The 27,030-nt window shown below is 38.8% G+C and overlaps 3 protein-coding genes across 5 annotated transcripts in view; all 3 read right to left on the bottom strand.

The window, feature by feature from the left end:
* LOC121959152 (putative uncharacterized protein MYH16) overlaps positions 1–1,816 on the bottom strand; it is a 69,030-nt gene extending 67,214 nt beyond the window's left edge. The window contains exon 1 of the mRNA XM_088069640.1: positions 1,672–1,816. Within this exon, the coding sequence (XP_087925766.1) occupies positions 1,672–1,755 (84 nt within the window). The 5' untranslated portion in view covers positions 1,756–1,816. The remainder of the gene's footprint in view (positions 1–1,671) is intronic.
* An 8,427-nt stretch (positions 1,817–10,243) lies between these two features.
* LOC121959155 (sulfotransferase 2B1-like) lies at positions 10,244–15,986 on the bottom strand. The gene is made up of 6 exons (XM_042508353.2): positions 15,741–15,986; positions 12,627–12,838; positions 11,462–11,588; positions 11,191–11,285; positions 10,889–11,069; positions 10,244–10,664 (listed from the first exon to the last, which is right to left on the bottom strand). Exons 1-6 carry the CDS (start codon positions 15,877–15,879, stop codon positions 10,555–10,557), a joined length of 864 nt encoding a protein of 287 aa, XP_042364287.2. The 5' UTR covers positions 15,880–15,986; the 3' UTR covers positions 10,244–10,554.
* A 1,937-nt stretch (positions 15,987–17,923) lies between these two features.
* Positions 17,924–27,030, bottom strand: part of LOC121958832 (ras-associating and dilute domain-containing protein-like) — a 36,888-nt gene continuing 27,781 nt past the window's right edge. For all 3 annotated transcript variants that reach the window (XM_042507971.2, XM_088070283.1, XM_088070284.1), the window contains 7 exons: positions 26,416–26,588; positions 24,348–24,492; positions 24,019–24,203; positions 21,848–22,280; positions 21,558–21,763; positions 20,410–20,549; positions 17,924–18,647 (listed from right to left, as the gene is read on the bottom strand). In XM_042507971.2, the coding sequence (XP_042363905.2) occupies positions 18,554–18,647; positions 20,410–20,549; positions 21,558–21,763; positions 21,848–22,280; positions 24,019–24,203; positions 24,348–24,492; positions 26,416–26,588 (1,376 nt within the window). In that variant the 3' untranslated portion in view covers positions 17,924–18,553. The remainder of the gene's footprint in view (positions 18,648–20,409; positions 20,550–21,557; positions 21,764–21,847; positions 22,281–24,018; positions 24,204–24,347; positions 24,493–26,415; positions 26,589–27,030) is intronic.

Genomic DNA, 27,030 nt, shown 5'->3' with positions numbered 1-27,030 from the left:
TCAATGACATGGTTGTTTTCAGGCAATTACACCAGAGATAGCTTTTGACATTATAAATGCAGCAAAGAGTTTCTGTTTTCTTTAGTGTTAGTTATTGTCCTCTGAGGGCTGATTGAAATGCCTGACATAGTTTGACTACATTGTAATTTAAAAACAACACTGGCAGCGGTTGTGTTAAACTGAGCAGACCCAAACATAGTATTATCTGTAAATTCCTTTCAATTTAGCACCTTTCAAATGCATTAAACGCACACAAAGGTTCAAAGGATATTGTCTGACCCCTGAAAACACTCAGGTGTGATGATGACCCACATGCAGCATCATCAAAGGGGAAAACCACACAGCTTTTCATGTCTTTGTTGACTGAGCCAGCTGTGTACAGGTGTGAAAATACAGAGGGAGACAAGAACAAGAGATCACACCAGCACCCACCTACTGGAAGGTCAGCAGTGGAGAGACGGTGGTACACGTCACACAGTCATATATCAGAGAGAGACTGTGGCTAACTGGCCGTCTACAGCTACAGTGAGTCAGACATACAGTGAGTTAATCAGTGGATACTGGACTCCAGTACAGTCAGTGAGATGGAGTTTATTCTCAAACACTGTAACAGTGGGGGGGACCAAGTCATTGTTTTGCAAGTCAAGTCACTGTTTGTAAGTCTCAAGTCTTAGGACTCAAGTCCTTAGTCAAATCCAAAGTCATGTCTCACACTTCCCAAGGCAAGCCTGACAGTCCTAAGTCAAGACTGACAATGCCCTGGTCAAGTCCCATGTCAAGCCTGACAAGTCCCATGTCAAGCCCAAATTAAGACTGGCAAGTCCCAAGTCAAGACCGACAACGCTCTGGTCACGTCCAAATTCAAGACTGACAAGTCCAAAGTTAAATCCAAATCAAGACTGGCAAGTCCCAAGTTAAGTCTAAGTATAGACTGGCAAGTCCCAAGTCAAGGCCCAAGTTAAGACTGACAAATCCCAAACCAAGTCCCAGGTCAAGACTGACAAGTTCTAATTCAAAACAGGCAAGTCCCAAGTAAACAATGACAAGTCCAAGGTGTCAAGGTGCCAAGGTGTCAAGGTGCGTGTCAAAGCAACAGTATTTGATGCCCTGGGAATGAGACCTGGCTGGAATGAGTGTGTTTTCCTTAAGTGTTGTATTGTTCTTTCCAACCTCTTTTACCCTCATGAATGCAGTTTTCCTCGCAGATATACTTCAAATCTGTATGAAAACACATGAAGTTGACTGTTTTTGCATTTTCAGGCTGTTTGACATTTGTTTGTGTGTGTGTCTATGATATGAGCAACACCTTAAACCTGATGTACTAACAATTAAAACTGAATTACACTCATCAAGAAACATGGAAAAGTAACATTTTTAGCCACTTAAACAGACAGAGAGAGAGAGTGGATGTCACACACACGGCACAAATGCATGATCCCACACACTCTGACGCCCCCTGTCGAATAACAAGCTCCTCTCTCTGAGAGGTGAGGGCCTGCAGTGAGGAGGAGCTCTGCAGAACACACTGACAGACAGAAAACGGAGACTGAAGGAGAGTGAATGAGCCAGGAAGGACATGTCCAAAGATAAAGAATAAAGCAAGGGACAAAAACATAGAGATACAAAGGATAAAAAAAAAACATGTTGGAGGAAGAGAGGCAGGTTTCTTACATGTGCCAGGGATCTGCTGTGCAGAGCGATGCTGGGTCTGTACTGGTGGAAGTCAGTCTGGATCACACACACTCTCTTCTCCATCCTCACAACTCACAGCTGCCCATGCTGTCTTCACCTAAGCTGGCTCTGGGGAGGAAGTGAAGCATATGTGTGTGTGCTGTCTTGAAGCTTTGGCAAGTTTGTGTGTGTAGGAGAGAGAGAGGGTGTGTAAATGTGTGCGAAAGTGTGTTACGCCTGCTACCTGACCCTGGGAGGAGGGAGGGAGGCGACGAGCAGAAAGAAAACACGAACGAGCTTGAACAGCCCCCACCATCCCACACACATGCACACACTTCTCCTGCCTAAAGCCACACCACCCTCTGACAAGAGGTACAGCAGTGGAAGACAGACTGCCAGCCTCCAGCAGAACAATATGCAGCCCCTACCCACACGCATACCATCTTAACAAAAATGCACATTCCTGTGCAGAGAAATTACATCCCAAAGTGGGCTAATTTGCAACTAAAATATGTTGAACACAAGCACAACCCAAATCACCAAAGTCTGTTTGTATTGTGTATTGCACGTATATTATATGCGTGTATTACAGATTTCGCACAAAATATACAACTGTCTTGCATAAAAAATGTTATGTTTTGAGAAACATAATCATATCTATAATCAGACCTACCTGTAATCATGCATATACCTAAAATTAAGTGGTGAAAGAAGCTTACATCCAGTTTAAGAGTAAGTAGCTTATATTGTAGTATATACAGTATGATAATACAAGTCGTTCTCATTCCAAGTTGTCACATGTTGCTGCTTTGCAGTAAACTTGCATGTCCACATATATGTTTTAGGTATCCCTCTGCCTCTGCCATTGACGTTCCAGGATGGTGCCATTGTGAAGTCAACACATGACGGGATGATGCAGCACGTGGTTATGTTTAGACAAGACAAGCGCATGGCAACCAACACCAGAACATCAACAACAAACTACTTGCTGGTACAGATAGTTAGGATTTGGGGAAGAAGGAACATGGTAGGGGTTATATGTAAGACATGTAACCTTACACCTGAAAATGCTGCAAAACAAATAAAATTCATGAAAAAAAAACGAAGAAAAAAACCCCAATACTGTACTTTGCTCGTAATGATTATGTGCATTGTAATGACTGCAATGGTATAAGAGTGACTTTCAAAGGGCACTGGCCCCTTTGGGGGGTTACCAGGGGCAAGCCCCCAGGAACAGCGCCAGGCTTTGAAGCTAATTTTACATAGTGGCCAAAGGTGGAATTGCACCATGGGGCTCAACAACACTTTCCTCATGGACATATATTGTGAAAGAGTTGTCTGTAAATCAGTGGATATACTTTTCCTGCGAAAAAGTATATTCCCTGCGAATGACAAATTTCACCATCTGGATTTGATCTATTTGGTGTATTTGGTCTGAAAGTCTAGGGGAGCTGCTAGATTAAATGATTATATATAAATATATATATATATATATTATGATTTTATCATCATTAAAGTTAGCAGAGCGCTAAACCTGAAGTTAGTTCAGTAAGTGGAAGTTGGCCGCTGGACTGTACTGAGCAATCAGCCACCGTAAGTCCCTGGTGTGCTTGCACTATGGGCCCCATAATGCAAAATATTTGGTTACCTTCATCGAGGAAATGGAGCGTTTTTGGCTTTATGCACCGCCTTGAATGCTGTATCCAGGCCCCCCCTTATACAGCCAAGGACCGGGGACACCAGGGGGGAGCCTTAGTTAATTGGAAGGAAGATAAGGGAATATGCTAAAAAAAAAAGAGAGAAAGAAAGAATTAAAATATAACCATTTATGTGTATATTATTATAAAATAAGACTTATTATTAAATACAATATTGGAATATATTTGACATGCCCCTCTTTCTAGTTGCCTGCCAGCCAAAACATTATCATTGATCAGATAAGCTGTCAGTATTGACTGGTAACGCTCTGTGCCTGCCACAAAGTTAATCTGCTCCTGACATTTAGCCAGCTAGCTTGGTTACTAACATCTAGTTAGCTAGCGCTAAGTCACAAAAACAAATATGTTTAAATGGGAAAAACCTGGCAAGCAGACCAACAACCCAGCCAACACAAGCTCAGCTGCAATTTAATTCATACTGAATTGTCTTTTTTAAAATGATTGTTTTAAAATTCTAAAAATCTGACGTAATATCGTCAACCGGTTTTTAAAGACATCCTGCAAAAGAAAGGGTGTAGCCATAAACTCATGCTATTATGGGGGCCTTGAAATAAAGAGGTTTAAGTACCTATGGATCCAGGGGTGCCTAAAGGAGCTCCAGGAGGTCCCCAGAAAAATGGGGAATATTTATTTATTTTCACTAATTAATTTATCACAGAAGACGGCCCATTGTGAGTAAATTAGTGCGAGTGTCAATTCTGACACTGGATCATAATGTTATCAGTCAAGCGGCCATTATCTGTGGTCATAATCCTCACATATATGGGTCAGCAGGGGCCTGCTACGCCTACTGGTGGGTTCAGAGGTCCATTATCAGCCCATTTAATGATCATTAGGTTTCACTTTCACTTTCCTAATGTTCATACACCAAAAGGAAGACGTTGGGTTCAGAAAAATATCATGGTTGGGTGTAAAATATTGGTTTCAAATGGGACTCGAATCCCACTATTGATAGATATATACCTGTATTTACTTCAAACATAAAAAACAAAAAAATAAACAAAATGGCAATAATAAAAATGGATGATAACCTATGCAAAAAAACTCAACAAACTGATTCAAATAAGCAACAAGAAATTGTATCTTATATGTTTGAAAAGGAGTAGGATGAAGTATAAACATATTATTTCCTACCCCTTCTCAGCTAATCAGTTAATTAATTTGTGAACGTCATCTCTAACGTAACACATTTCATGGATGAAATTGGCAGAAAGTTTAATTTCACAGTCTGATAAAGACTAAACTTACAGTCGGTGTGGTAGAGCCCTACCAACCCCTATCTATAATGCACATCGCCACTGATAATTTCCTATTTAATGGCCTGATAACAGCCACACTGACTGAGAGGTTTTGTTTTCTCCACAGTAATCTCCTCAGCTGTAGTTAAACAATACAATTCTTAAACATATGAAAAACAACAAAATCTTTTTAGAGGTCCCTGAATATAGATTGTATCAAATGGGGTCTGTGGCTTATTAAGAACTGTTGTAAGGGTCCAAGATGCAAAAAAGTTTGAGAACCCCTTGTTAAAGAGACTTTAAAGAGCTTTAAAGCATGATAAAGCTTTGCAACAATCAAAGGGGCAGATTACTTTCCAGACCCTATCTGCTGAGGTCGTATTTTGTTAATACTCATGAAATCAAATTATTCATGTGGAATTAACAGGTCTCATAAAGGATTCATCAAATAATGAGTTGCTCCTAATTCTTTCTCCTCGCCACGGTGCTTTTCATTTCGCTGCTTGTCTGCCTACATGTGCCAATGTGTCAGTTACTCATCTCCCCACTAAAGATCTGTGGCATCCACTGGCTGCAGGCAGTGGGAAATCATGCACAAAATGATATGTTTACCTTGCAACAGAGGAAAAATGACAGCAGCGGGTGATTTATCTTGTTTCATCTTGAGGGGATGAGGGGAACAGTTCATTTAGTTTTTTAATCAGGCTGGCAGTGGAAACGGGATTTTTTACAGGCTTATTGTCTGACAGGGGATAAGTTGACAGTCGGCTTCTGGCTTGTGTTTCCCAAAGTGCCGAGGCAAGCGGATGTCAGCATGTGTGCAGGGCTCAAGAATTTGACCTTGTGCTTGTGAAAAAAGTGCTGTATGTCAAAGTTAATTTATTCTTTACTTATATATACAGTATGGAGTCTTACTAATCAGTTTGGCACCACTTTGGCAGATTGTATCTAATCATACATCATACAGATTCATAGTTACATTACATGAAAGAAAAAAAATCATCAAGACAATATTTGAGCAGCTCCTGTGACAGATCTGCTTTGTCATCTTTGACATCTAAATGCTCTCGTCTTCTGTTTAATGCTGCCCTTCTGACTGTTTTTATATTAGTAATGGATCAAATGACAGTGAGTATGTTTACATGCACAGTTAAGTCGAGCTACTGTTATAGCTGGATTAGGCCATTTAATTGGACTGCTGTCCTTGTCCCAGTATACAAGCACCAGGAGAGAAGTGATATATTGATGGAAGTATGTCCAACTCGGTAGGTGGCATATGAGCCCTTTCAACCATTTACTACAGACAAGGTTACAGTTCATACACAATGATGAGGTGGTAAGTTTATGCGAATTTTGGCAATGGAAGTATGGCTGAGAGCAACAGCTTGTCAAGCTGTGCAACCACTAAAGACTGCAAATTCTACCTCAACAAACTGACTTTGACAAATGGTGACAGACTTCCACATCTGTGTAATATTTGTGAATGCTTTGTAGATGTTAGCAAGAATGCAGCAATAGGCCAAATTAAAAACTCAAAGTACAGGCCAAATAAGTTTTTCCCAAAGATGGTGTCTGTATCTGAAGGTAGTTCTCATCACCTTGGTTGGGTAGGTTGTCACATAGACTGTAAATAAAGATGGCCCCGCCCTTAAATATGTGTACCTTTGGGCCTTGATAAAATGTAAACAGGTGAGTTTTAAAACAATTCATCCCTGTACAGTTCTCAATGGTGTTGAAACCGTGTGTTGTACTAGGCTATAAACATGTTGGACATTTTTAAAATGGAGGTCCAAGGTGATGCACTCTGTGTTTTAGCCAGTTTCAATTGGCCATTAGAGGAATTGCAGTTTTTGGCACTGCCGCATTGGCTTCATTTTACAGCCTTGGAGGTTAATGTTTGGGAAATAGTGGTGACAGCTTCCTTGTACTCCTTCTACAAACCAACTCTCATCTTTCCTCACAACTACTGAACCTGCAAATGAGCAAATTTCAGTCCAACCCCTGAACCTGAACTCTTTCACAGAGCAATTGTTTCTGTAAGAGCTTTTCAGATTCAAGAGGAATTGCTGTCTTTTGCATTTCTGCAGAGCTTATCTTGGGCAGGGATTTACTTTGGCAGTGTGCCATGTATGAGAGAAAGCCACCTTATAAAGAGGGTGGTCGCAGCTGGCCAGGCAACCTCTGACGAAACCACCCTGAATCCAACGCCATAACCAAAGAATACTGTAAACCACAGACTCTTAGCTGAAGCCAACATACACTAACAGTGACAATGTACCTTTGTGTATTATGTCTATGGTTACATTTGCCAAAACAATTAGGGGATGTAATCTGACCTTTCTTGGTTTAGGCTAAACACACAAGACAGTGAATCACAGAGTCGGAATAGAAAAGAATATAAAAGTAAACTTAATTCAGGATCAGAAGGTGCAGCGAAAAATACTTTCCCATGAAGCTGCAGGATAATCGTTGGCTTTTACCTGTTAATTGTAGTAATCCAGCTGCCTTCTGTCGGAGTGTAATTATAGTGTGATTTGTTGTCTATCTACCCACTCCACTAAGTCTCTATACATAGCTGTCTTTGGGTGCAGATCTGGGATCAGCTAACCTTCACCACACTGAGAAGAAGCAGTGAAGGCTGATTTAGACCTGGGATCAGAGTTATGAGGGGGCATCACTGCTCTCTCGTTCTTGCTTCAGCTTGTTCGTGGCAGGTTGTCTGCCTGTGCATGACACGTTTATGGGATTTGATTAATTAAAGGTCTGAGGTGGCAGCTGAATCTTGACATAAAGATTACAACTTTGGCACAGAAAAAGAGAGGGGCCCCTTGTTATCAGCCCTGTTTGTGCATCCAGTGACATTTCACACATGTTGTGGTCCGAATTCACAGCGGTATTAAAGGGATCACACTACATCCTATCTAGCAAAGAGGAGTTTCTCTGACAGCGTGGTTAAAAGAAAAGGTTGACATTTTTGGGAAATGTCCTCATTTGCTTTCTTGCTGAAGGTAAGAAAAGAAGATCCAGCTGAACTTGCAAAATATCGCCACTTTGACAGTGCGTTTCATGTACGATCATGATGCTAAAAGTCTCTTTTCATGTCTGCATGAAACACCGCTGGACAGAGAGCGTGGTCAGATGGAACTGGTCACAGTGATACTATATGGTGATGGACGGCACCTGCTATGTCTGCATGATATGTGCATGGGTGGAGTCATTTGAGAATGAGGCCGGATGGAACTTGTGTCCGCATGAAACGCAGTAGGATGGCGTCAGCGTGAATCACTGCCGATAATGACCTAATACGAGGAGTGAGAGGATCCCTATAGGGGGCACGGGAGAGTGGGTCCAACAAACCCCAGACTTTCATGCAGGAGTCCAGTGTTAGCTTCCTATCTGAATCATGGATGTATTACGAAAATCTGGATGCAGCCATGGAGGTGGGGCCCTGTTAATGCTGACCATTTTAATACACAAACCACCACAATAGGCTCAGTAATACCTTATTACTTACCTATGAAGTATTATTGTGATCCAAAAATTCATATTTGTTGTCATTTTTTTCCAACAGAAATGCTGCTCATAAATTCCTAAACATCCAGACAATATAAATCCAGTGAAATATTTTGTCCAAATCCATTATAGCCATAGATATCAACAAACTGCTGTTGCAACATTTTAGAGATTCATATTTTTTCTAAATTTTATCCTTTTATCTTTCCTCCCATTTAGTTAAGATCACAATCCTCACCACGATTTTAGAGAGCTAATTATAAGGTTTCAAAAGAGTGATCACTGAGCCGATAGAAGCTTTGAAAGGTGTACCAGCTGACCTATAGCCAATCATGACCTGAGCTCATATTTTGGCTTCTTTTTTATATAGTGGCAGCAAGTGGAGATACACATCTATCTATATGTACACTCTGTTTTCTAGACTAGCTGTTTCCCACTGTTGCCAGTCATTATGCTAAAAGCTGGCAATAGCTTATGGCCAGTGTTTGGATGGTTACTTTTGAACTGTAATAGGTTACAGATTACTAGTTAGTTAGTTGAATTACTTCATCAGAGTAATGCAACTTCTTACATTTAATTAATTTTAAAAAATACTTTTGGGCAATAAAGCTGAAAAGACCTAAAACATAAGTGTTTAAGTGTTGCACTAAAATTTCAGCTTTGCTGACTTGCATTGTCTAACAATATTCCAAAACGCATTTTACAAAGTAAAAAGATGTAAAGCAACAGAATGAATGTTTTATTCAAGATATAAAGTCTTTACTGAAAATATTTTTTATATATATAATCCCTTTGTAAACACCAACATTGTGATTAGTAACTAATTTATTTACTTCTTAAGAACTGCAATTGATTACAGTTACATTTATTTTATAATTCAATTACTTTATCAAATATGTTTTCAAAGCCCACACAGACAGTGGCAGAGTTACATGTCTGGTAAACTCAACCCTGGGTAATGAATCAGTTTGCATGTTATCCATGTCTGGAGGACAGAATACCTGCTCTACAACAGCTCTACACAGCCGTGAAAATGATCTCCATAAATCATACAGATCGGTTTCTGCAGAATGGAATATGTGTGTGTGTGTGTGTGGAAACAGCTGGGAAATGACATAAACACATCACTGGAGGAGCACATCTTTGTTGATAAAGAATGCAACACTATCAGTTCTGTCAGTGTGTTGCTACAAAAATGACTATCTGAAGTCAACTGTGGATGGAGTGCAGGTTTGTATCAGCCTGGATATCAAAGGCCAGGCAATGTTTTCTTAAAAGTAGATTTGTCACCCTCTAGTGGTTAATCAGCCCGAATACACTTTTCACATACCTGAAAGTCCAGCTGTTCTGCAGCTTCTGATCATATCACGATATTGATCAGCAGTTGGAGTTTGGCCAGTTGTCCGAATTTCCTTTTTCCTGAGCACCAAAAAGACATACAATTATCTCAGAGATGCAAAATGAACAATAAAATAAATAAATACAGAAATTAACTCAAAGAGACACTAAACAACCAATAGGATACAAAAAATGACCACAAAGTGACGCAAAATGACCAAAAAGGACCCAAAATTAACTTTAAAAGCTACAAATTTACCTCAAAGACCCACAAAATGACCATAAGCAGACACAAAATGACCTCAAACACACACACACACACACACACACACACACACACACACACACACACACACACACACAAAATGACCAAAAATACAGAAATGAGCTTAAAGAGCCACAAAAGTACTTCAGACAGATGATAACCACAAGCAGACACAAACTTAGCACAAAGAGGCACAAAACGAACAAAAGTCACATTACCTGACACAAAATGACCCAAAAAATAGAGAAATGATCTTAAAGAGATACAAAATTACTCAAAAGAGACACAAAACAATAGAAGACAAAAAACTGACCACAAAGAGACACAAAATGACCAAAGAGGACCCAAAGAAAAACAATAATTTCAGAGACACAGAACAACCACAAGGAGACACAGAATGATCACAGAGACACAAAAATTACCTTAGAAAAACAAAATCAAAAAAACCCACACACACAAAAATGCCTATGACATGAAAAAAGACCATAAAACACACAAAATATATCCATAAACTGTATTTTGAATGTTCTGTCAAATCGAAATACAGGTTGTTTTAAAAGAATGACATAAGCCCAGCTTCTTTGTCCATTCATAAACAAATTAGTGGATTTTTCTAAACTAGTTACCTTATGATACATTTGTATTTTAAATGTCGTTTCAGTGTTTTATAGTGTATGGAATATGTGCAATGTGTTCAAAGTACAAAACAATGAAACACCTTAGATCATATAATCAACTACATGTGCTTTACAAGTTTCACTTTATAATTACATGGTGGAATGACTTTATTAAGTATTTCCATTCACTTTTTTCAATCCCATACAAATCTGTATGTGACATCCTTCATGCTGTCTTTGTAAACAGCATCAAAGTACTCAGCTTCTGCCACTGTTAACTGGTTTTTCCAGTCTCCAGCAATCCCTGAAACACAACATGCAAAAAGAGGAATCAGATTACATTGGAAGGAAGGGTACCAGAAACTGCCTCGATACAAAGTTATGGTTTTGCGCAATAGAAGTACAGTATTTGCTACATAATTTGTGCAGCAGTAATGTGCAGGTAGTCATTTCTAGTTAATGTTTGACTATAGTTTGTAACCAATGATGGAATTTTAATGTGTACTTTCCATTTTTAATGGCACTCACCTTTTCTTAGAAATTCAGACTTTGTCTGGTCTATGAATTCATGGGGAACAGTCGAGTAGTTTGACATGTTATTCTGCTTCATGTTCTGGAACAAACATCGGTCTGCTATCTTGTCTATCACCTCAGCATCCAGAGGTTTCTGCATGAACTGAGCAATTCTGGCCACAGAGTCCTTCAGGTCCTGCACCACAGAGAACACACATGTCATATTCCTGAAGTGAATCTCACAGTATGACTTAAGGTCATAACTGAAAATATTTAGAGTAGACTTTACTGTTTAGAGGACTGTTGCTCAATCTCACCATAATCATCTCTTCATAGGAGATGTACATTATACACTCTTTGTGTTCTGCATTCAGCCAGCTCTTTACATGATCAAACCATGAGCCGAACATCACTAGAAGGAAAAGAAAGTCACAAATATTCAGTAATCATGAACAAATTATAACTTTAAATAAGTATAAAAAGTCCTTTCTTTGCATTAAACTCTGCAGTATTAAAACATCACCCACATCCTGTTGCCATTCAAAGACTACATACTGTACATGGCATAAATGTAACAAAGACAACAACCTTTTCCATCAAGGAACTTGTGGAGGAAGTCGCTCTGTGAGCCTGGCTTTACCAGGAAGGATGCCATCCCATGGTAGTGAAAGGACGATGTAAACACATCTTTGGGGTTCCTCATCACATAGATGACCTGCAGTAAATATATGATATCTATGAATCATTTATAGCACTCTGAAGACTAAAACCTGTTCAGTCTTAAAACACACTGTGGAATACATCGCATGACATTTTAAACTCTATTTAGCATTATTGTGCTTTTTGTTGTTGAAATCTCTGTTTGGCTAAACCTCCTGTTAAAGAAAGGAAGGCCAGGCCTGTTTTTCCTCGCATAGCATGAAAACCACAAGTAAAACAAACATCAATTATGACTAAGTTCTAATAAATAATGATGGCATATGCTTTTTACATTATGATATAATGAATAAAATAATAATTTTCTATGCCCACTGGTGCCCTCACTTAGTGTTTTCTGTCTAGAAAAAAATTTCTATATTAACATTACAAATAAATAAACAGTGACATGTTCCTAAATTATGTGTGAGCACGTGATGTGTCGTTATTGGGTGCGGAGGTGCGGGTTAGGGTTAGGGCGCCTAGGGCACCAAATTGGGTAGAGCGGGCCCTGACTGCAGGGGGTATCCTAGTTTGTTTGTTTTTACTGTTAATAAAAAGAACAGATCAAGATCATGTATATCTCAGTTCTAATAAATAATGACATCTGTATGGGCTTTTTACTTTTTGGTATTTCAGCATAACATCACAAACAGTATGGCAATGTCTCATATATTGGGGTACTGGTACCTTTAGGGGTACTTTGGGATACTAAAGGGGATATGGTAGGTTTTTTATTTGAATTTAAATCATATTAGCTATGTAGAATTTCTAAAATAATTGTACTATAATAAGTTCAATAAAAACGTAGATGTAAATTTAATTGAAGAAAAAAAATGAAACCTTAAAAACATTTGAAAACCACTGCAGTATGGTATACTCATGGTATACTCATCCAGAGCACCCATGTTTGTCAGACTGGATTCCATCTTTCCTAATACGTAAAATTCTCTAAACTTTAACTTCCAAGGTGTCTGTTGAATCCAAAGGAATTAATTCTTATTTACCACCACAAAAGCCTTAATGATCCCTGACACAATCTATATGATTGGTGTACCTTTGGCTTAACTTCAAAGAAAGATGGAGGCATCATGTTGTACTGGAAATGAGTCGTAAACATTCGTGGAGACGGCCTTTGCTCAAGGTTCAGGATACAGGCCCGATCCTCCTCTAGCCAGGGGACGCGGTCCCAGTTAGGAAGAGTCTCAACAGAAGCTGGATCTCCTCCGCTGACGATCAGAGGGACAATCTCCTGTGTCCAGGTCGTACCTTAACAGAGGAAATAAGAGGTTTTCTCAGATGTAGTCACACCAGTGGCTTGTGCACTTTCATCTTTTGATTTAGCTCTTTTGATTATGTTGGCCCTCCAAAATGAGAGCAATCAAGGGAACAGTCTGCAAAAACCACTGTAGAATGGAGACACAGTTGAACTTTATGAGGAGTATACAAAGCAAAAAAAAAAAAAAAAAAATTACTAAAAATAAGAAGCAGAGTGTTTTAGGGCATATTTTTTAGGCTTAGGGGCCAAAATGTGCTAGAACCATGGAGTGCAGCAGAAAGTTGGGAGTCAGATAAGCAGGTGCATCAGCTGACTAGACAGTGCTTTAATGTGGCCATGGATGCATCAGCAAACAAAGTGCTGAAAGAATGTGTCAGTTAGATGGAATGATGCTCTACTTGAGGGAACAAAAATGGCAGCAGAAATTAAAGTAAGTATATGCCCTAACTATATCAGTGGTCAGAAAGTATACCATTTTTGATAACAAGTTGTGCCATATAATATAATATGGGTTAAATGCAAAATGAGCATGTACACCTTTCACAATTCAAGCCTTTTTTTTTTATAAAGCTGGATATCACAATTTGCCAGAAAAGGCTTTACAGAATATGGCATCCATTTGTTCTTGGACACTCACAGCAGATATGGAAAAACAACACATAATGGATTTTTCCTGTCTTTTTTTGTTTGACAAAAACAACTACCCATGTCGGGAAATTCCATTGTCCTCAGATGATATTTCAGAAGAGTACACTTGCAGAATACTATGGAAAATGAATGTACACACAGTTAACACAGTTTTAGGTTTTGCAGTTACTTTCCTTAGATCATGCACTGAAATATGACCAGACACAATTTACATGTCTGACTTCTGATCAAGCGGCCATGACACTAGCAGCAATAAACCACAACCAAAATAATGCACTAAGCATAAAGTACTAAGTATATTAAAGGAAATGGGTATTTGCAATGTGTGGAGGGAATTAAACCCAAATATCAAAGACTACACTTTCTTTTCTGCGTCTCACTCATCCTATTCAAGGATTGACTATTTTTTATGAACAACAAGGATATTTGTAGAGTAAAAGAAATTGTTATTTTTGAAACAAATATATTATGAAATTGGCAGTAAATCAACTAATCTCTTAGCCTATAAATTAAAGAAGCATCAGACAGAGAGAGTGATTTACAAATTAAGGGACCTAACAAATAAACTTATAACTCACAAAAACAAGGAAATCCAAAGTTGTTTTGAAAATTACTACAAAAATCTCTACTCAAAGAAGACCCACAGAGGAGACATGGCAACAGACTCTCTCCTTAACTCTCTAAATCTTCCTGAAATTTCAGAAGAGTAAAACTCGATGCTATCAGCCAAAGTAACTGTAGAACTTGAGAAGGCAATGACAAGACTCAAAGCAAATAAATCCCGAGGGTCAGACAGATATACTGCTGAATGGTACAAAACTTTTAAAGACTTACTAAGGCCACTACCAGTAAGATCATTTAGCTAGGAACTTGAAAAAGGTGTAATTCCCTCTTTGTGGCAAGAGGCGGTTGTTGCAGTTTTACCAAAGGAAGGTAAAGATAGGCTAGAATGCTCCAATTATAGGCCAATTAGTGTGTTTAACCAGGACTATATGCTTATCGCCACTATTCTAGCTAACAGACTAGAAAATATTTTCCCGGATATAATCAATTTAGACCAGACACATTTTATCAGATAGAAGCAAACCAGGGACAACATCAGACATACCCTACATGTAATCAGTCACATAAAACAGAACAATGTGGAAGCTGTCACATTAGGATTAGATGCCGAAAAGGCCTGTGACTCTTTAAACTGGTCTTTCTTATATAGAGTGCTGTTCAGGTTTAATTTTCATGAAAAATTTGTGAAGACAGCAGAAGCATTATATAACAAGCCAACAGCTAAGATAAGGTCTAATGGATCATTATCAAGTTCATTTGATCTAGAACAGGGTTGTCCTATGTCCTCACCCCTATTCACATTTTTTATAGAACCGCGCTGATCTGTCAGTGGATGACAAAATGAGAAATTACATGGCGTTATGATGGCGTGGCATTATGATGTTCTGTCATCTCATCTAGCCACTTATTAGCAACTGTCTCTGTATTAAGACACAAAAAGCTTCAAAGTTCAAGCACTCCCAAACTGTGAAAAACAGAAGGAATTACATTAAAAAGCTTTCTTGAAGAGGATTAATCATTAATAAAGACAACATGTTTCGACCACTACCGGCTATAAAAATGCTTTTGATTTTAAAGCCCTAATGAAGATTGTCAATGCATGTTGTTGTGTTTTTTTAAATTATTAAGTCACTACAATAAAGCCTTTCAATGTAATTCCTCTTTGTTTTTCAGGTTTTTCAATTTTTCGAGTGCCTGGATTTGCATCTGTTTTATCCTGTCGGTTATCGTTTTCCATGAGTTTTTGACCTGCCTTTGATTATAGTCTACAGAGCAGCCAGTCCCCTCTCTCTCTCTTTATAAGTAAATCCTCACAATGCAAATATGCTGACCGGCTTCAAAAAATGTAAACTATCATATAACAACAAAAACTTTGTCTTCAGGGCAAACAGAGATTCCTTTGAAGCTCTAGAGGAAATGTTCATTTGCGGCTAGTGCTTTAACTTAAACGTCTTTTTTTGGTTGACATGAATGTAATAAAGTCCACTTTGGAGTCGTTATACTTTGTTTAAATCTTTGTCTGCTCTACATAGCTATTTACAGAGGTAATATTCGACAGGGAAACACATTTTAATACAACACCGGAATATATTTGACATAAAGAATGTGCGACACACCTTCGTATTTGAAATATGTCGCAACATACGTATGCAATTTCAACAAGTAACAGTGAACACTCACCTGACTTTGGATATGTAGCAATGACGATGTCATCTGGGCGAAAAGTGAACTGTTCGTAATATTTCAGGCTCTTTGGAGTGTGAACAAGTGAAGGCATGAAGACGCCCTTGTACAGCGTGTATAACTCTGCTTCAGTCATTTTCCAAAGCAAACAAATGAGAGTAGTGAAACGGCAACTGTGCTCGAGCGTGCCCTCTCTCCCTCTCTCTCGCGTGGACACACCTCCTCAGACGCCGATTAAACAATAGCCTGCCCCAGGTGAGATGACGTGCAGAATCAGTTACATCTCTAAATCACTTAAAACTCACTTCTATACACTTGCCTTTAACTGAGGTCTTCTTTTTTCCCCTCCTCCTTCTGCCCTTCTACCCCGTTTCTTGTTCTTTACTCATCTCCCTAATATTATCAGCTCCGTTCATCCGCTCAAGGTTTATATCCCATCCCGCTTTTTTCCCCTATATATTGCGTTTTATTTGTTATTTTATTTATTTATATGTAATCACTCTATTTACCCATTCATATTCATTCTATGTTCCGTTCTCTCATGTGTTTCGTGTTTATCGTCAGTATGGTTGTATTTTAGTTGTTTATTGATTTTACCTTGTACTGCTTCATTTCTCTCTTATTATTCTCACTTCTTTTATCTGTCACATCATTTACAGTCCTCCAGGACTCAGTGCATGTTGTTTGGGTTCTTGTGTTGCCTGGGTCCTTTGGTGGTTCATGTAAAAGTTGGACTGACAACACCAGATGGATTTTATTATTGGTGTTGTTGTATTTGTTGTTGTATTTATGTGTATGCATGTATATGTGTATACATATGTAATCATGTGCGTATGTATGAATATGTGTGTACATATGCGTGTTGGTATATATATATATATATATATATATATATATATATATATATATACTGTATATGTGTGCTTGTGTGTGTGTCAAAGCTTTCTGTCAAAGCATTTTGTAAACCTGTGTTTTTAAAGGTGCTATATAAATAAACTTTTTATTAATAAAAGTTAGAAGAAGAATGGGCAGGTGCCGCCTTTAGAATCAAATGGTTTAAAGAAGCTCTACACTAAATTTTTCTATGTAACTAAAGCAGTATGTATATAAGTTTGTAAACTATATTTCTGTAATGCATTTATTCATTTAATAATCTGTTATTTTGCTGTGGCAACAATGTGACAAACATTCATGCCAATAAAGCTGATTTGAATTGAATTGAATTTATTTTTCAACCTCAATCAATTTGATACCATATACCTAACACGTTATTTAACAAGGCTGGAGGGATTGACTTCTTGCTTAAATGTGATTTTGAGTTGACTGAACTATTAGTAGCTATTACTTCCTGCCATTCATATATCAGCATTCCACGTAATTTGTTGAAGGACTGGAAATGAGAAAATCCAACACAATTTCAACTTGTCTTTAAAAAATGCTCCCAAAAATGTACAGAATTGTTAAAAGACTAAAAACAATGGCAACAAATATTGCTGAAAAAGTTGCACAGAGACAAAGCTAAAGTGTTGGTATTTGATGACTTGAGAAGGAGACTCAACAATCTTTCTCCAAAGTTACATACATAACTTTTAATTAAGAAACACAAAAAAATGTGAGAATATATTTATGGCCCATTTATCATTCAGACTAGCACTTATCAACAACACGTAACAACCGTCACATATCATTTTATCCAGATGAATAAAAAAAAATTAAATTCAAGAATAGAAATTATTACACCTCAGTTGGTGCTTGTTGTTTTTTAGGCAAATGAGAAATGGTAACGTTGCAGTGATGTCATTTCAACAGCAGACTCTTCTATCAGACCAGCTTTGCACTAAAGCTTCATTACATGTGGTCTCTAACTCCTGCAGTTCCTCTAGTGGTGGTGTGAAGACTGATTGTATGGTGGACACTGGGATACAGAGCAGACAGTTGTAAAAGTATTCTACTGCTGGATTTAGAGTTTAACCCTTTGAAAACTGAAGAGACATCAATCAACCCAGAGCAAATTGGTGCCATTTCCTCCAAAAACCAATGGAAAATGGCAATGAGGAGCTTGGTAAGAAATGTTCTACAAATTGAAAAAAAAGTAGATTTAAAAAAATATTTTTAAAATAGCTGGGAAAAATGTCTATGGAAAGAAAAAAGCAAAGGAAAAACTATATTTATAATGATATTAATTACAAATTCAAAATTCTCATATTTTTTCCCAGGTCATTTAATTTCTTAAAAACTAAATTTTAATTTAAACATTAAGTTTGCATGTGATCTGATAAGCTTTGAATGGATTGACAGATAATCTATCCACACTGTAAATGACAAACTGCTGCTGAGGAAAAAAAAGGAGTCATGGAGAGTTCTGCCTGCTGTGCTGCATTCACAGACCTGCAAAAACTTCCAAATTTAAAGAGAGGACACAGACAATAAACAAACAATAAAACACACACAAACACAAACACAAACACAAACACACACACACACACACACACACACACAGAGTCATTCTGTGGGAAACACTGTAACCTCTCAGTTTGGATTTCAAATTCTATATTCATTGCAACACACAGCCTCAAGTGTACACACCAATAATTACTCTCATGCTATTACAATGGAAATGAAAAAGCTGCAAAAACACATTGAGCAGTTTAAACCTGGTGCTCAATCCAACCAGGACATAGCTCATTTAATAGTGCATTTTTGTCTTCACAACACCCATATCCTCAACTCAAGGTCCATGTCCTGAACTTGAATGTTTAACAAGCCCTTGTGCGCTCACGGTGCATTGAAGTAAGCAGTGAAAAATGCCATCAGCATTCAGTCTGTATAACCTTAGCCATCCACTCCGATCTGGCCACCAGTAACCGCAGTCTGTCGCCTGATGACTGGATCAGCTCCTTTCCACTAACAGTGACAAAACGGAGACACAGAGAGAAAAAAATCATTCAAATTTGATATTTACAACCACCAAGGAGGTTATGCTCAGTCTGTCAGCAGGATTTACTGAAAAACTACTGGCTCAGGTTTCCTGAAACTTGGATGAAGGGTGTAAGATGTGTTGTGGTAGACTTTAAATAGGAAATATCGGGGTAATTTATAATCCATGTAGTGTATGCCATGTTTGATAGTGCATGGTCTCCTTAATCAGTCATGAAAACATAGTGGATATACTGAGATACATAACTAACAGCAAAACTCATGCACAAGGAAGGAATATATAGCCAAGGAATGTGAATAACAACTTGTCGATTGAGGGAAGGGACTATTATGGTAATAGGACACTATGCTAGACGCTTCCCAGAAATGAGTTAGGAGAGAGCCTAATGTGGCAAAAGTCATGGTTGTTGTGCAGGAGTCAGGAGGGGGCTTTCCAGCCTGTTCCTGAGAGAGAGAGGAAAAAACTGGTTAGGCTATGAAGTAGGCAAGAAGCGGTTAAGTAGGTGGATTTCTTTGCTGGCCGAGAACCCCATCACTTTGTGCTCCGTGACTCCTTTAATCTGTAAACTGACAAGTCTTTAATAAAGTTATATTGTGTTGTAACTATACCCTACCAGCTCCGTTTTGATTTCTAAAACAAGCACAGTGCCAAAGAAGCACCCCTACAATTTAAAGCGGATCCCAAACACAGAACAGATACAGCTGATTTGATTTTTTTCTTTTTTTCTTTCATTAATGTTGTAAGATAGGGCATTTGTATGTTGGCCGACAAGGACAAATACATTACATGGGCCAAAACATTTCCATTAGGAGAAACATGCAGCAGCTTCCAAAGCAGTGCCAGTTCAAAAACACATACAACAAATAAACAAATAAAACTATGGAAATGTGCTGCAAATGTAAAGAATATGCTGCAAAAAGCCAAAACAAAGACATTTAACAGCAAACTTGCTGCAAACAGTGAAAACACACAAGGGCTAAAAAACAAATGTAACAGAAAATTGCTACATATCCAGTCAACACAAGTTCTCTAGGGCTCTAGGGTGAGCGATGATTGTAACAGTTTGATTTTTAACCTGAGTAAGATGAGACCAGATAAGAGTGTGTGCTTTAGGGTTTTGCACGCATTCATTTATTTGTGGAAGCACGCCACGATTCAAATATCTGCTGCCGCAAATTGATTGGATTATATATATACTGTAAAGATATTCATTGTATCATACACTCGCAGTGCTGAGCGTACTCTGGGCACAGATGGAGCAGCAGAACTTCAAGTGCACTGAAAGTGAAACTTAACCATTGATTCTGCTAGGTCTAGAAGTTTGCATTCACTTGCAGCAGCTGCTCCACGATCTGATCAGATCAGCAGATCAATCATCCAACCTACAAGTCGCAACAGCTGTAGAGAAAAAAGAACTAACCTCTTTTCTGCTGTTGTCATAGCTTTTTTTGCTTTCTGTGGCACTTTTTGTTTATTTGAAGCATTTCATTGTATTTTTTGTATTATTGATTTTTGGATGAATTGGCATAGTTTTTGAAGCTGCAGCATGTTTCTCCTGATGCAAGTGTGGAGCCTTGTAGCTAGTTTGCCCTCTACTAAAGTAAGAAGATCAGGCCAGTATTTTTTCGTAATCTGTTTGCTCTTGTCGGACATTGTACATTTGGTCTTGCACCCTGAGAGTGCCCCTCTGTATAAATGTGAATCCGCTCCGATTTGAATCATTCTTACCTCTGGTAGTTCAGTCCAAGGAGACTGACTCCGTTAACAGCTAGGATCCTGTCTCCTGGTACCAGCTTCTCACACCGGGCTGCAGGTGAGTCTGGGACCACTGCACGGATGAAGATGCCTTTCACCTTTACGGAAGTGTCCTGAAAGATGAGGTCAAAATTTCCTTACCTAACAACAATCATTCACCAAGATGCGCAGTCCAGTGACCAGTTTTAACAAAACAGTTTTTTTCTCATCTTTTGTTTCTTGCTGCCTTTGACAAACACCACTTCCCACAAGACCTAAAGACCTAGACCAGATATACTAACTATATTTCTAGGATTTGAATATGTTACTAGGAATTTAGGACATTTATAGAATTTTAAGACATTTCAAGGATTTTAGCATCTTTCTAGAATTTTAGGATATTTCTAGGACTTCAGGAGATTTTTTTTGACTATAGGACATTTCCAGGATTTAAGGATGTTTCTTGGACTTTAGGATGTTTTTAGGATTTCAGGACATTTCTAGGATTTTAAGAAATTTCTAAAATTCTAAGACATTTCTAAAAATTTAGATAATTTCTATGATTTTAGGACATTTGTAGGATAAGAGGACATGAGGGGGTAAGCTAGGACCTCTGTTGGTGGTGCGGGGGATCGTCCACTGGCACTTTTTTTGATAAAAAAGCTGCCGTTTTATTCACTCTGGCTCCTTATCTATACAAAAAGTCCAAAACCACTTCCCAGTGTGAATCACTTTATTTTTTGTTTTTAAATTTTTTTTTGTGGCATTTTTACCTTTATTGGATAGAACAGATCAATAGTGTGAAAGGGGGAAAGAGAGAGGGGATGACATGCAGCAAAGGGCCACGAGCAGGAATCAAACTCGCGGCTGCAGTGGCAAGGACACTGCCTTCATTCACGGGGCGCCTGTTTTATCCACTCAGCCACCGGACGCCCCAATCACTTATTTTTTATTGTGAATTAGAAAATGGTTAGGGGGGCCACCCGGCACGCTGGCCGTAAGTTGAGTATCACTGACCTGGACCATTAAAAAATAAATGTTAAATAAGAGGAGAGTCTGCAAGTGAGTTGAGGGGTCATGGTTTTTCCAGAAATTTCTTTACTAACAGCAGGACAGACAGGTTGTATATCTCTTTCACTCACCCTTGTGTCAACCAGGGCAAGACCTAGTCCTCTTTCTCCTCGCTCCAGCTCCAAGCTGAAAACCTCATCATTATTGCCATCATTATGCTCTTCCACCTCTTCAGCCTCCTCCTCCTCTTTCAGTTCGACAAATCTTTTCATACTGGTGCAATCAGACTTCAAGCGGTCCACTTTCAGTGCAGACAGACATTCAAACACCAGTCCACCTGAGGAAAAAATAAAGGCCAGTTTTTCTTTACTGCAGACAAAAAGAAGTTAACCAGAAATGGTGATGTATTTTCATGCTGTACCTTCATCATGTGCATCTATATCAGAAGACCACGGAAGTTTCTCACTACCACTCTTCATCCATTTATCCTGGTATGCCTTCACCAGATCACCAGGATCTACGATGTGGGGGGTGTTGGGTGGGGTGAGGAGACAGGAGGGGTCGAGAGCCGACGTCCTCATCTCACTGCTCTCTCTGCTCTGTAGCTCCAGATTTCTCAGCTTCTGGGACAAAAGGAGGGAGCTGAACTCATCCGGGTATTGGGTGGAGGAAGGAGAGGGAGGTGATGGGGGTGATGGAGGTAAGGCACCAGAGGTCGTCAAAGGGGACTGGCAGTCATGGACAGCAGCCTGAGATAAAGCAATCCCAACTGGCGATGTATGCAAGCTTTCAAGACTGACTTCTGGAAGGATGTCCATCTTGGTCAGTATGGCCTCAGAGGGAATGGTACCACCCTGGATGGCATACAGAACAATTGCGATCAATTAGGACACCACATTTGAAAATTGGCATACTTTAAAGGAGAACACCACCAATTTCACAAATTAAAGTGTGTTTATAGGTCTTGGGCAATACAACTGCGTATTTGAAAAAGTTGTCTTTTTAAATATGTTTTTGGGGGCTTTTATTGCCTGTAATGGACAGGACAGTTTAAGCATGAAAGGGGGAGAGAGAGAGGGGGCGACATACAGCAAAGGGTGCAGGCCGGTATGAACCTGCGGCCGCTGCGGCCAGGACACAACCTCTGTATATGTGGCGCTGCTCTATCCACTGAGCCATCAGCTGATGGTTGAAAAAGTTGTCTTAATTATTTTGTCTCTCCAGAGGGAGTTTTGTGAAATCTGATAAATTGCCGCTAGTGATGTCACCTGAGATTTTTTTCAAATTTTTTATCATCCCAATCTTTACAGGTTTTCCCTCAAACTGCTATAATCACAGCATCTGTCACCACTTGCTGATTTTATATTTTTTTGGAGCTGGACGATTCATTTGGAATATAAAGCGTTTGGTCATTCATTGCACCATACTCTAGGGGTGCAGAGCGTAATCTGGACACTGACGGAGCAGCAGAACATCTGAAGCAATGAAGGTAAAACTGAAACACTCATTGTGCTGGGTCTAAAAGTTTGCATTCACTTGCCTCTGCAACAGCTGCTCCTCTTATCCAATAACTATTTGTAGTCTGCAGTATTGACCATTGTTATAGAAGTGATGTGTCAGCAAACTTCTTTTAAGTTTTGTGTCGCCTCTCTAAATTTGGATTTTTTTGCAGGTCTGTTAACACAGCGCCAGCTGAACTCTTTATGAGTATCTCTTAAGACTCCTTTTTCTAGGTCTCTTTCTTGCCCTGGACATGACAGCCTTTTTACATGATCATGACTCAGTCAGACAAGAGAGTTTATTTCAAGACCAGCATGACATTGCTTGCTCAAAAAAAGGAGTGCACAATAAAGATGGTTGAGTTGATTTCAGCTCCTGTTTGTATTTGTTTGCTCATAGAAATAAAAAGGAAAATCACTGCGGCAATGCATTTATATTTTTTTCTAAAATGTTACAATTATACATACATATATGTATATACGTGTATACCATATAGCAATTAAAGAAGTGCATGAAGGGAAATCTTCCAGTGTGGGATTTGCACTAGTATGGTCTATGTCTTGACTTGGTATAAATCTCTCAAAGCCTTGGTCTTGTTGGTCTTGATACACTCTGGTTTTAGTCATAAATTGGTCCCTATCGATGGGCTTGACCAAAACACTGGTTTTGACCAATCAGATTTGAGCAGCAGGTAAACAGTGTGGAGAGCAAAAGAGGCATAACATACTGGCCAAGATACAACCTCACAATCCATTGGCTATCGTCCAATGACACTTTAGTTTTAAATTGGCTTTTTAAAAATGTGTCTGCATTTAAATGCAGACATCTGTTTATAGAGATTAGTCGATATGACCGGAAGAGGAAGTCTTGCCCCATATATCCATTTGCTACACCAGATCTTCTGAAATATTGGCTGTTGCCCCCATTAGCTTTTGTTGTCAGACTTTAAGGTGCTCATTCTTTCACTCATATGCCAACTTTGCCCCCTTGGCCAAGGGTAAACTTTTCATTAATCATATTTCCCATCTTCAGTCTTTATTACTGATACTGTTGAGCGGACCTATGTAAAAATCAAAAGGTATGAATCTGTACCTTTTGTTCCTCAGTAGCTTTGACCTCATTGGAGTGTGAGTCAGAAAGGGTGGACATGAACTCTTTGAGCTTGTCCAGCTGTTCCCTCAGGCCTGAATCTGTCACCTGCCTGCTCAGTTGGAACTGGTAACCCCCATCTGGCAGCACCAGAGGATGGTGGGTATCAAAACTCTCCAGGATATCAGCTGAGGAGAGAAGAATCATATTGAATAAAGATAAAAAGAAATAAAAAAAAACGTAAATATATGAATCTTGCGCATTATCATATTTATAATCTGTGACTTAAGGCAGGGATAATAATAGCTGACCATTATGTTATTTTGTCTTACCAGTTTTGTATGCTGCAGCCTGGTCATGAACAGATGGAGTCCAGGTGTGTCTGCAGGGAGATGCTGGGCTATAAAGACTCAGCAGGTGGTTCAGCTGAGCCGGACTCAGGGCCGGGTAGTCAGACCGCAAGGACACCCACGATGTCTACAAACACAAAAACACACACATGCGCAAAGATTACTATAAAATGTTAAGCTTAACAATCTTGCTGCTTTGCCTCTGTGCAGGCACCAGACTTAACCGGCATGACTGATCCAATACTTTTACTTTACTGCAGTAATCTATTTAACCTGATCATGCAACAGTGTCCAAATATAACATTTACGCTTAACTTCTTCATTTAAAGATTGTTTCTACACAATGCTGTGTGTCATGTCAATGGAACAAATTGTATCAACACATAGAAATCTGTTTAAGTCCCTCTGCTGAGTACAGTTTTATGTCTTAAAGGTGGTGAAACACATGCATAGATTAGATCCTAACGAATCTCTTAGAGGCCTCTGTTTTTATGTAACTCACATTAAAGGGATAGTCTCAAAGATTTGCCATTTTTTAGGGGTACATTCAAAAACAAGAGTAGTAGGAAAAAATAGATTTTGAATGAGAATTCAATAATAATTGGCTATGTGAAAAACCCCTCTGTTTGTATAGAAGTTCTGTGGATGTGCTGCGATGGTAATTGTGTGGCTCTCTTTGGACAAACATGGCTTCATGTTGTATCTATATTTATAGGGAGCACACTTGCCAGGTGCCACAAATTGGAGGCTTTATGCAGTGAGGGCAGCTTTGGTTTTGCAACGAAACGCTGGAACACTGAGACTAAAAAGGACTGTCGTCATTTAATGGTAACTTTGATATTTTTTAACCTGGATCCTATTTTTGTTGTTGTTTGTTATTTTTTGGGCTTTTTTGCTTTTAATTGATAGGATGGGTATAGCATGAAAAGGGGGGAGAGAGAGGGGATGACATGTTGGAGTTGAACATGAGGCGTTCGCTCTACCAGATAGGCTCCGGGATGCCCCCTAGCTCCTTTTTTTCTCATATTTTTAAGTCTAAGTGATTACTGAGAGCATTTTGTTTTCAACTGGTCCAGTATTGAAAGGAAGAGCTGCAGCTAGCAGCGCTAAAACAGGCTGCAAGGTAACCACTCAGTACATGATTGCAAAACACTTCTTTTAAATAAACAGTAAATTTAGTACCGTAAGAGCCAGCATCTTTTCACATCTTACTGTGTGAATTTAAGGTTTTATTTAAACCAAACCAGAACTGGTGGCTGTTGAAACAATGGAAAGATGAAACAAGATGGTTTTTCTGTTGACTTTGAACAATAATATAATTACTGTTTATTTGAACTCAGTCTGGTGGTTTTGGTGATAGCAATTTGCGGGCTGTTTCTGGTTAAACAAAAAGGCTCTTACTCTTTAACAAGGAGGTCATCCATGTATAGATCATTTCCATAATGTTGTGAGACACTGATAATAACAGTGTGAAGCTGTCAGTGGCAAAAACAATTGATTCTGCGCACTTGCTGAGTGGTTTGCTATATTGTGACACGTTTTGCTGCTGCTGGCTGGAGCCCTCTAGGTTATCACTGGACCAGTTCCAAAAATTGTTGTTCCCATTGGACTAAAAAAAAAAGGGGGGGAGGGGGGGGCAACATTGAATAAATACCAAACCTACCCTTTAAGATGAGGACCATGAGTTTCAATAGCAAATGTTGTACACATTCCACTTGTTCTCCAGTAATGATTTTTTTCCCCCCTTTTTTGTAAACAAATGTATAATTTACTACAATTTTTATCATAAAAAAATAAATCACTTGAATCAAAATGCAGCCATAAAGTCCTATTAAAGCTTCAATTTCTTGTTGTTACACTTTTAACACATAATACTAAGAATATTTTTTCTATTACTAAAATTGAGTGTTGTGCATTTGTATTTGATGTTTAATGGAATAGAGATTCCTCAAGTTTGAAACCACAAATGGCATGTCTTGATTCACAGCCTCTTAAGTCCCTGGTGATTATTTTTAGTTGGATAAATCAAACTCAGCTGTGTGATTTATACCAGCAGTAAATTCTTCCGAGGTGTAGCCAGCAGATTGATAGCCGATGAGAGCGTGTGTGTTTGCTCCAAGGCCAGTTCTCCCAGTCCAGCTGTGTGGGCCCAGTCCAGGATTAAGTCGAGATTGGCCCGCATGTGAACGCCTCTGGCCCACTGGTAGAAACCTGGCTCAGAGCCTGTGTACACATCAGGAGAAAAGCATCTTTAAAATCACTTCTCTGGTCATTTACTTGTGTTTCCCAGCTTTTAGGTCTGCAGCAACAACACTCTTGCTATTCTGTCAATGAATCCATGAAAAGAACAGTACTGTTTTTGTGTCCAGACAGAGTGCTTCATGCTTCAGGCAACATAGAATATTATGAGTCAGTCCCACGTACACTGTCTCTCTAGTGCACCAAATAAAATGTGTATTATTCCACAGCTGACAGCTGTCCCCAACAAATGCATGTTTGATAAAAACTACAGTTTTTACTAAGTTTTTAATCCCTTCACTTATTAATTGCATTATTATTTTTTTGCAAATACACATTTTAATACACCTTTTTGGTAGCAGAATAACAAAAATCAACTACTTTCTCAAACCACTAGATGGTGCTAAGCTTTTTTTTCCTGGTGAGG

Source organism: Plectropomus leopardus, chromosome 19 (assembly GCF_026936395.1).
Source record: "Plectropomus leopardus strain MGB_pleo_1.0 chromosome 19, ASM2693639v1, whole genome shotgun sequence".
In the NCBI taxonomy this organism is placed as follows: Eukaryota; Metazoa; Chordata; class Actinopteri; order Perciformes; family Serranidae; genus Plectropomus; species Plectropomus leopardus.
The sequence above is the reverse complement of the archived record's forward strand: the minus strand, read 5'-3'. Positions and strand labels throughout refer to the sequence as shown.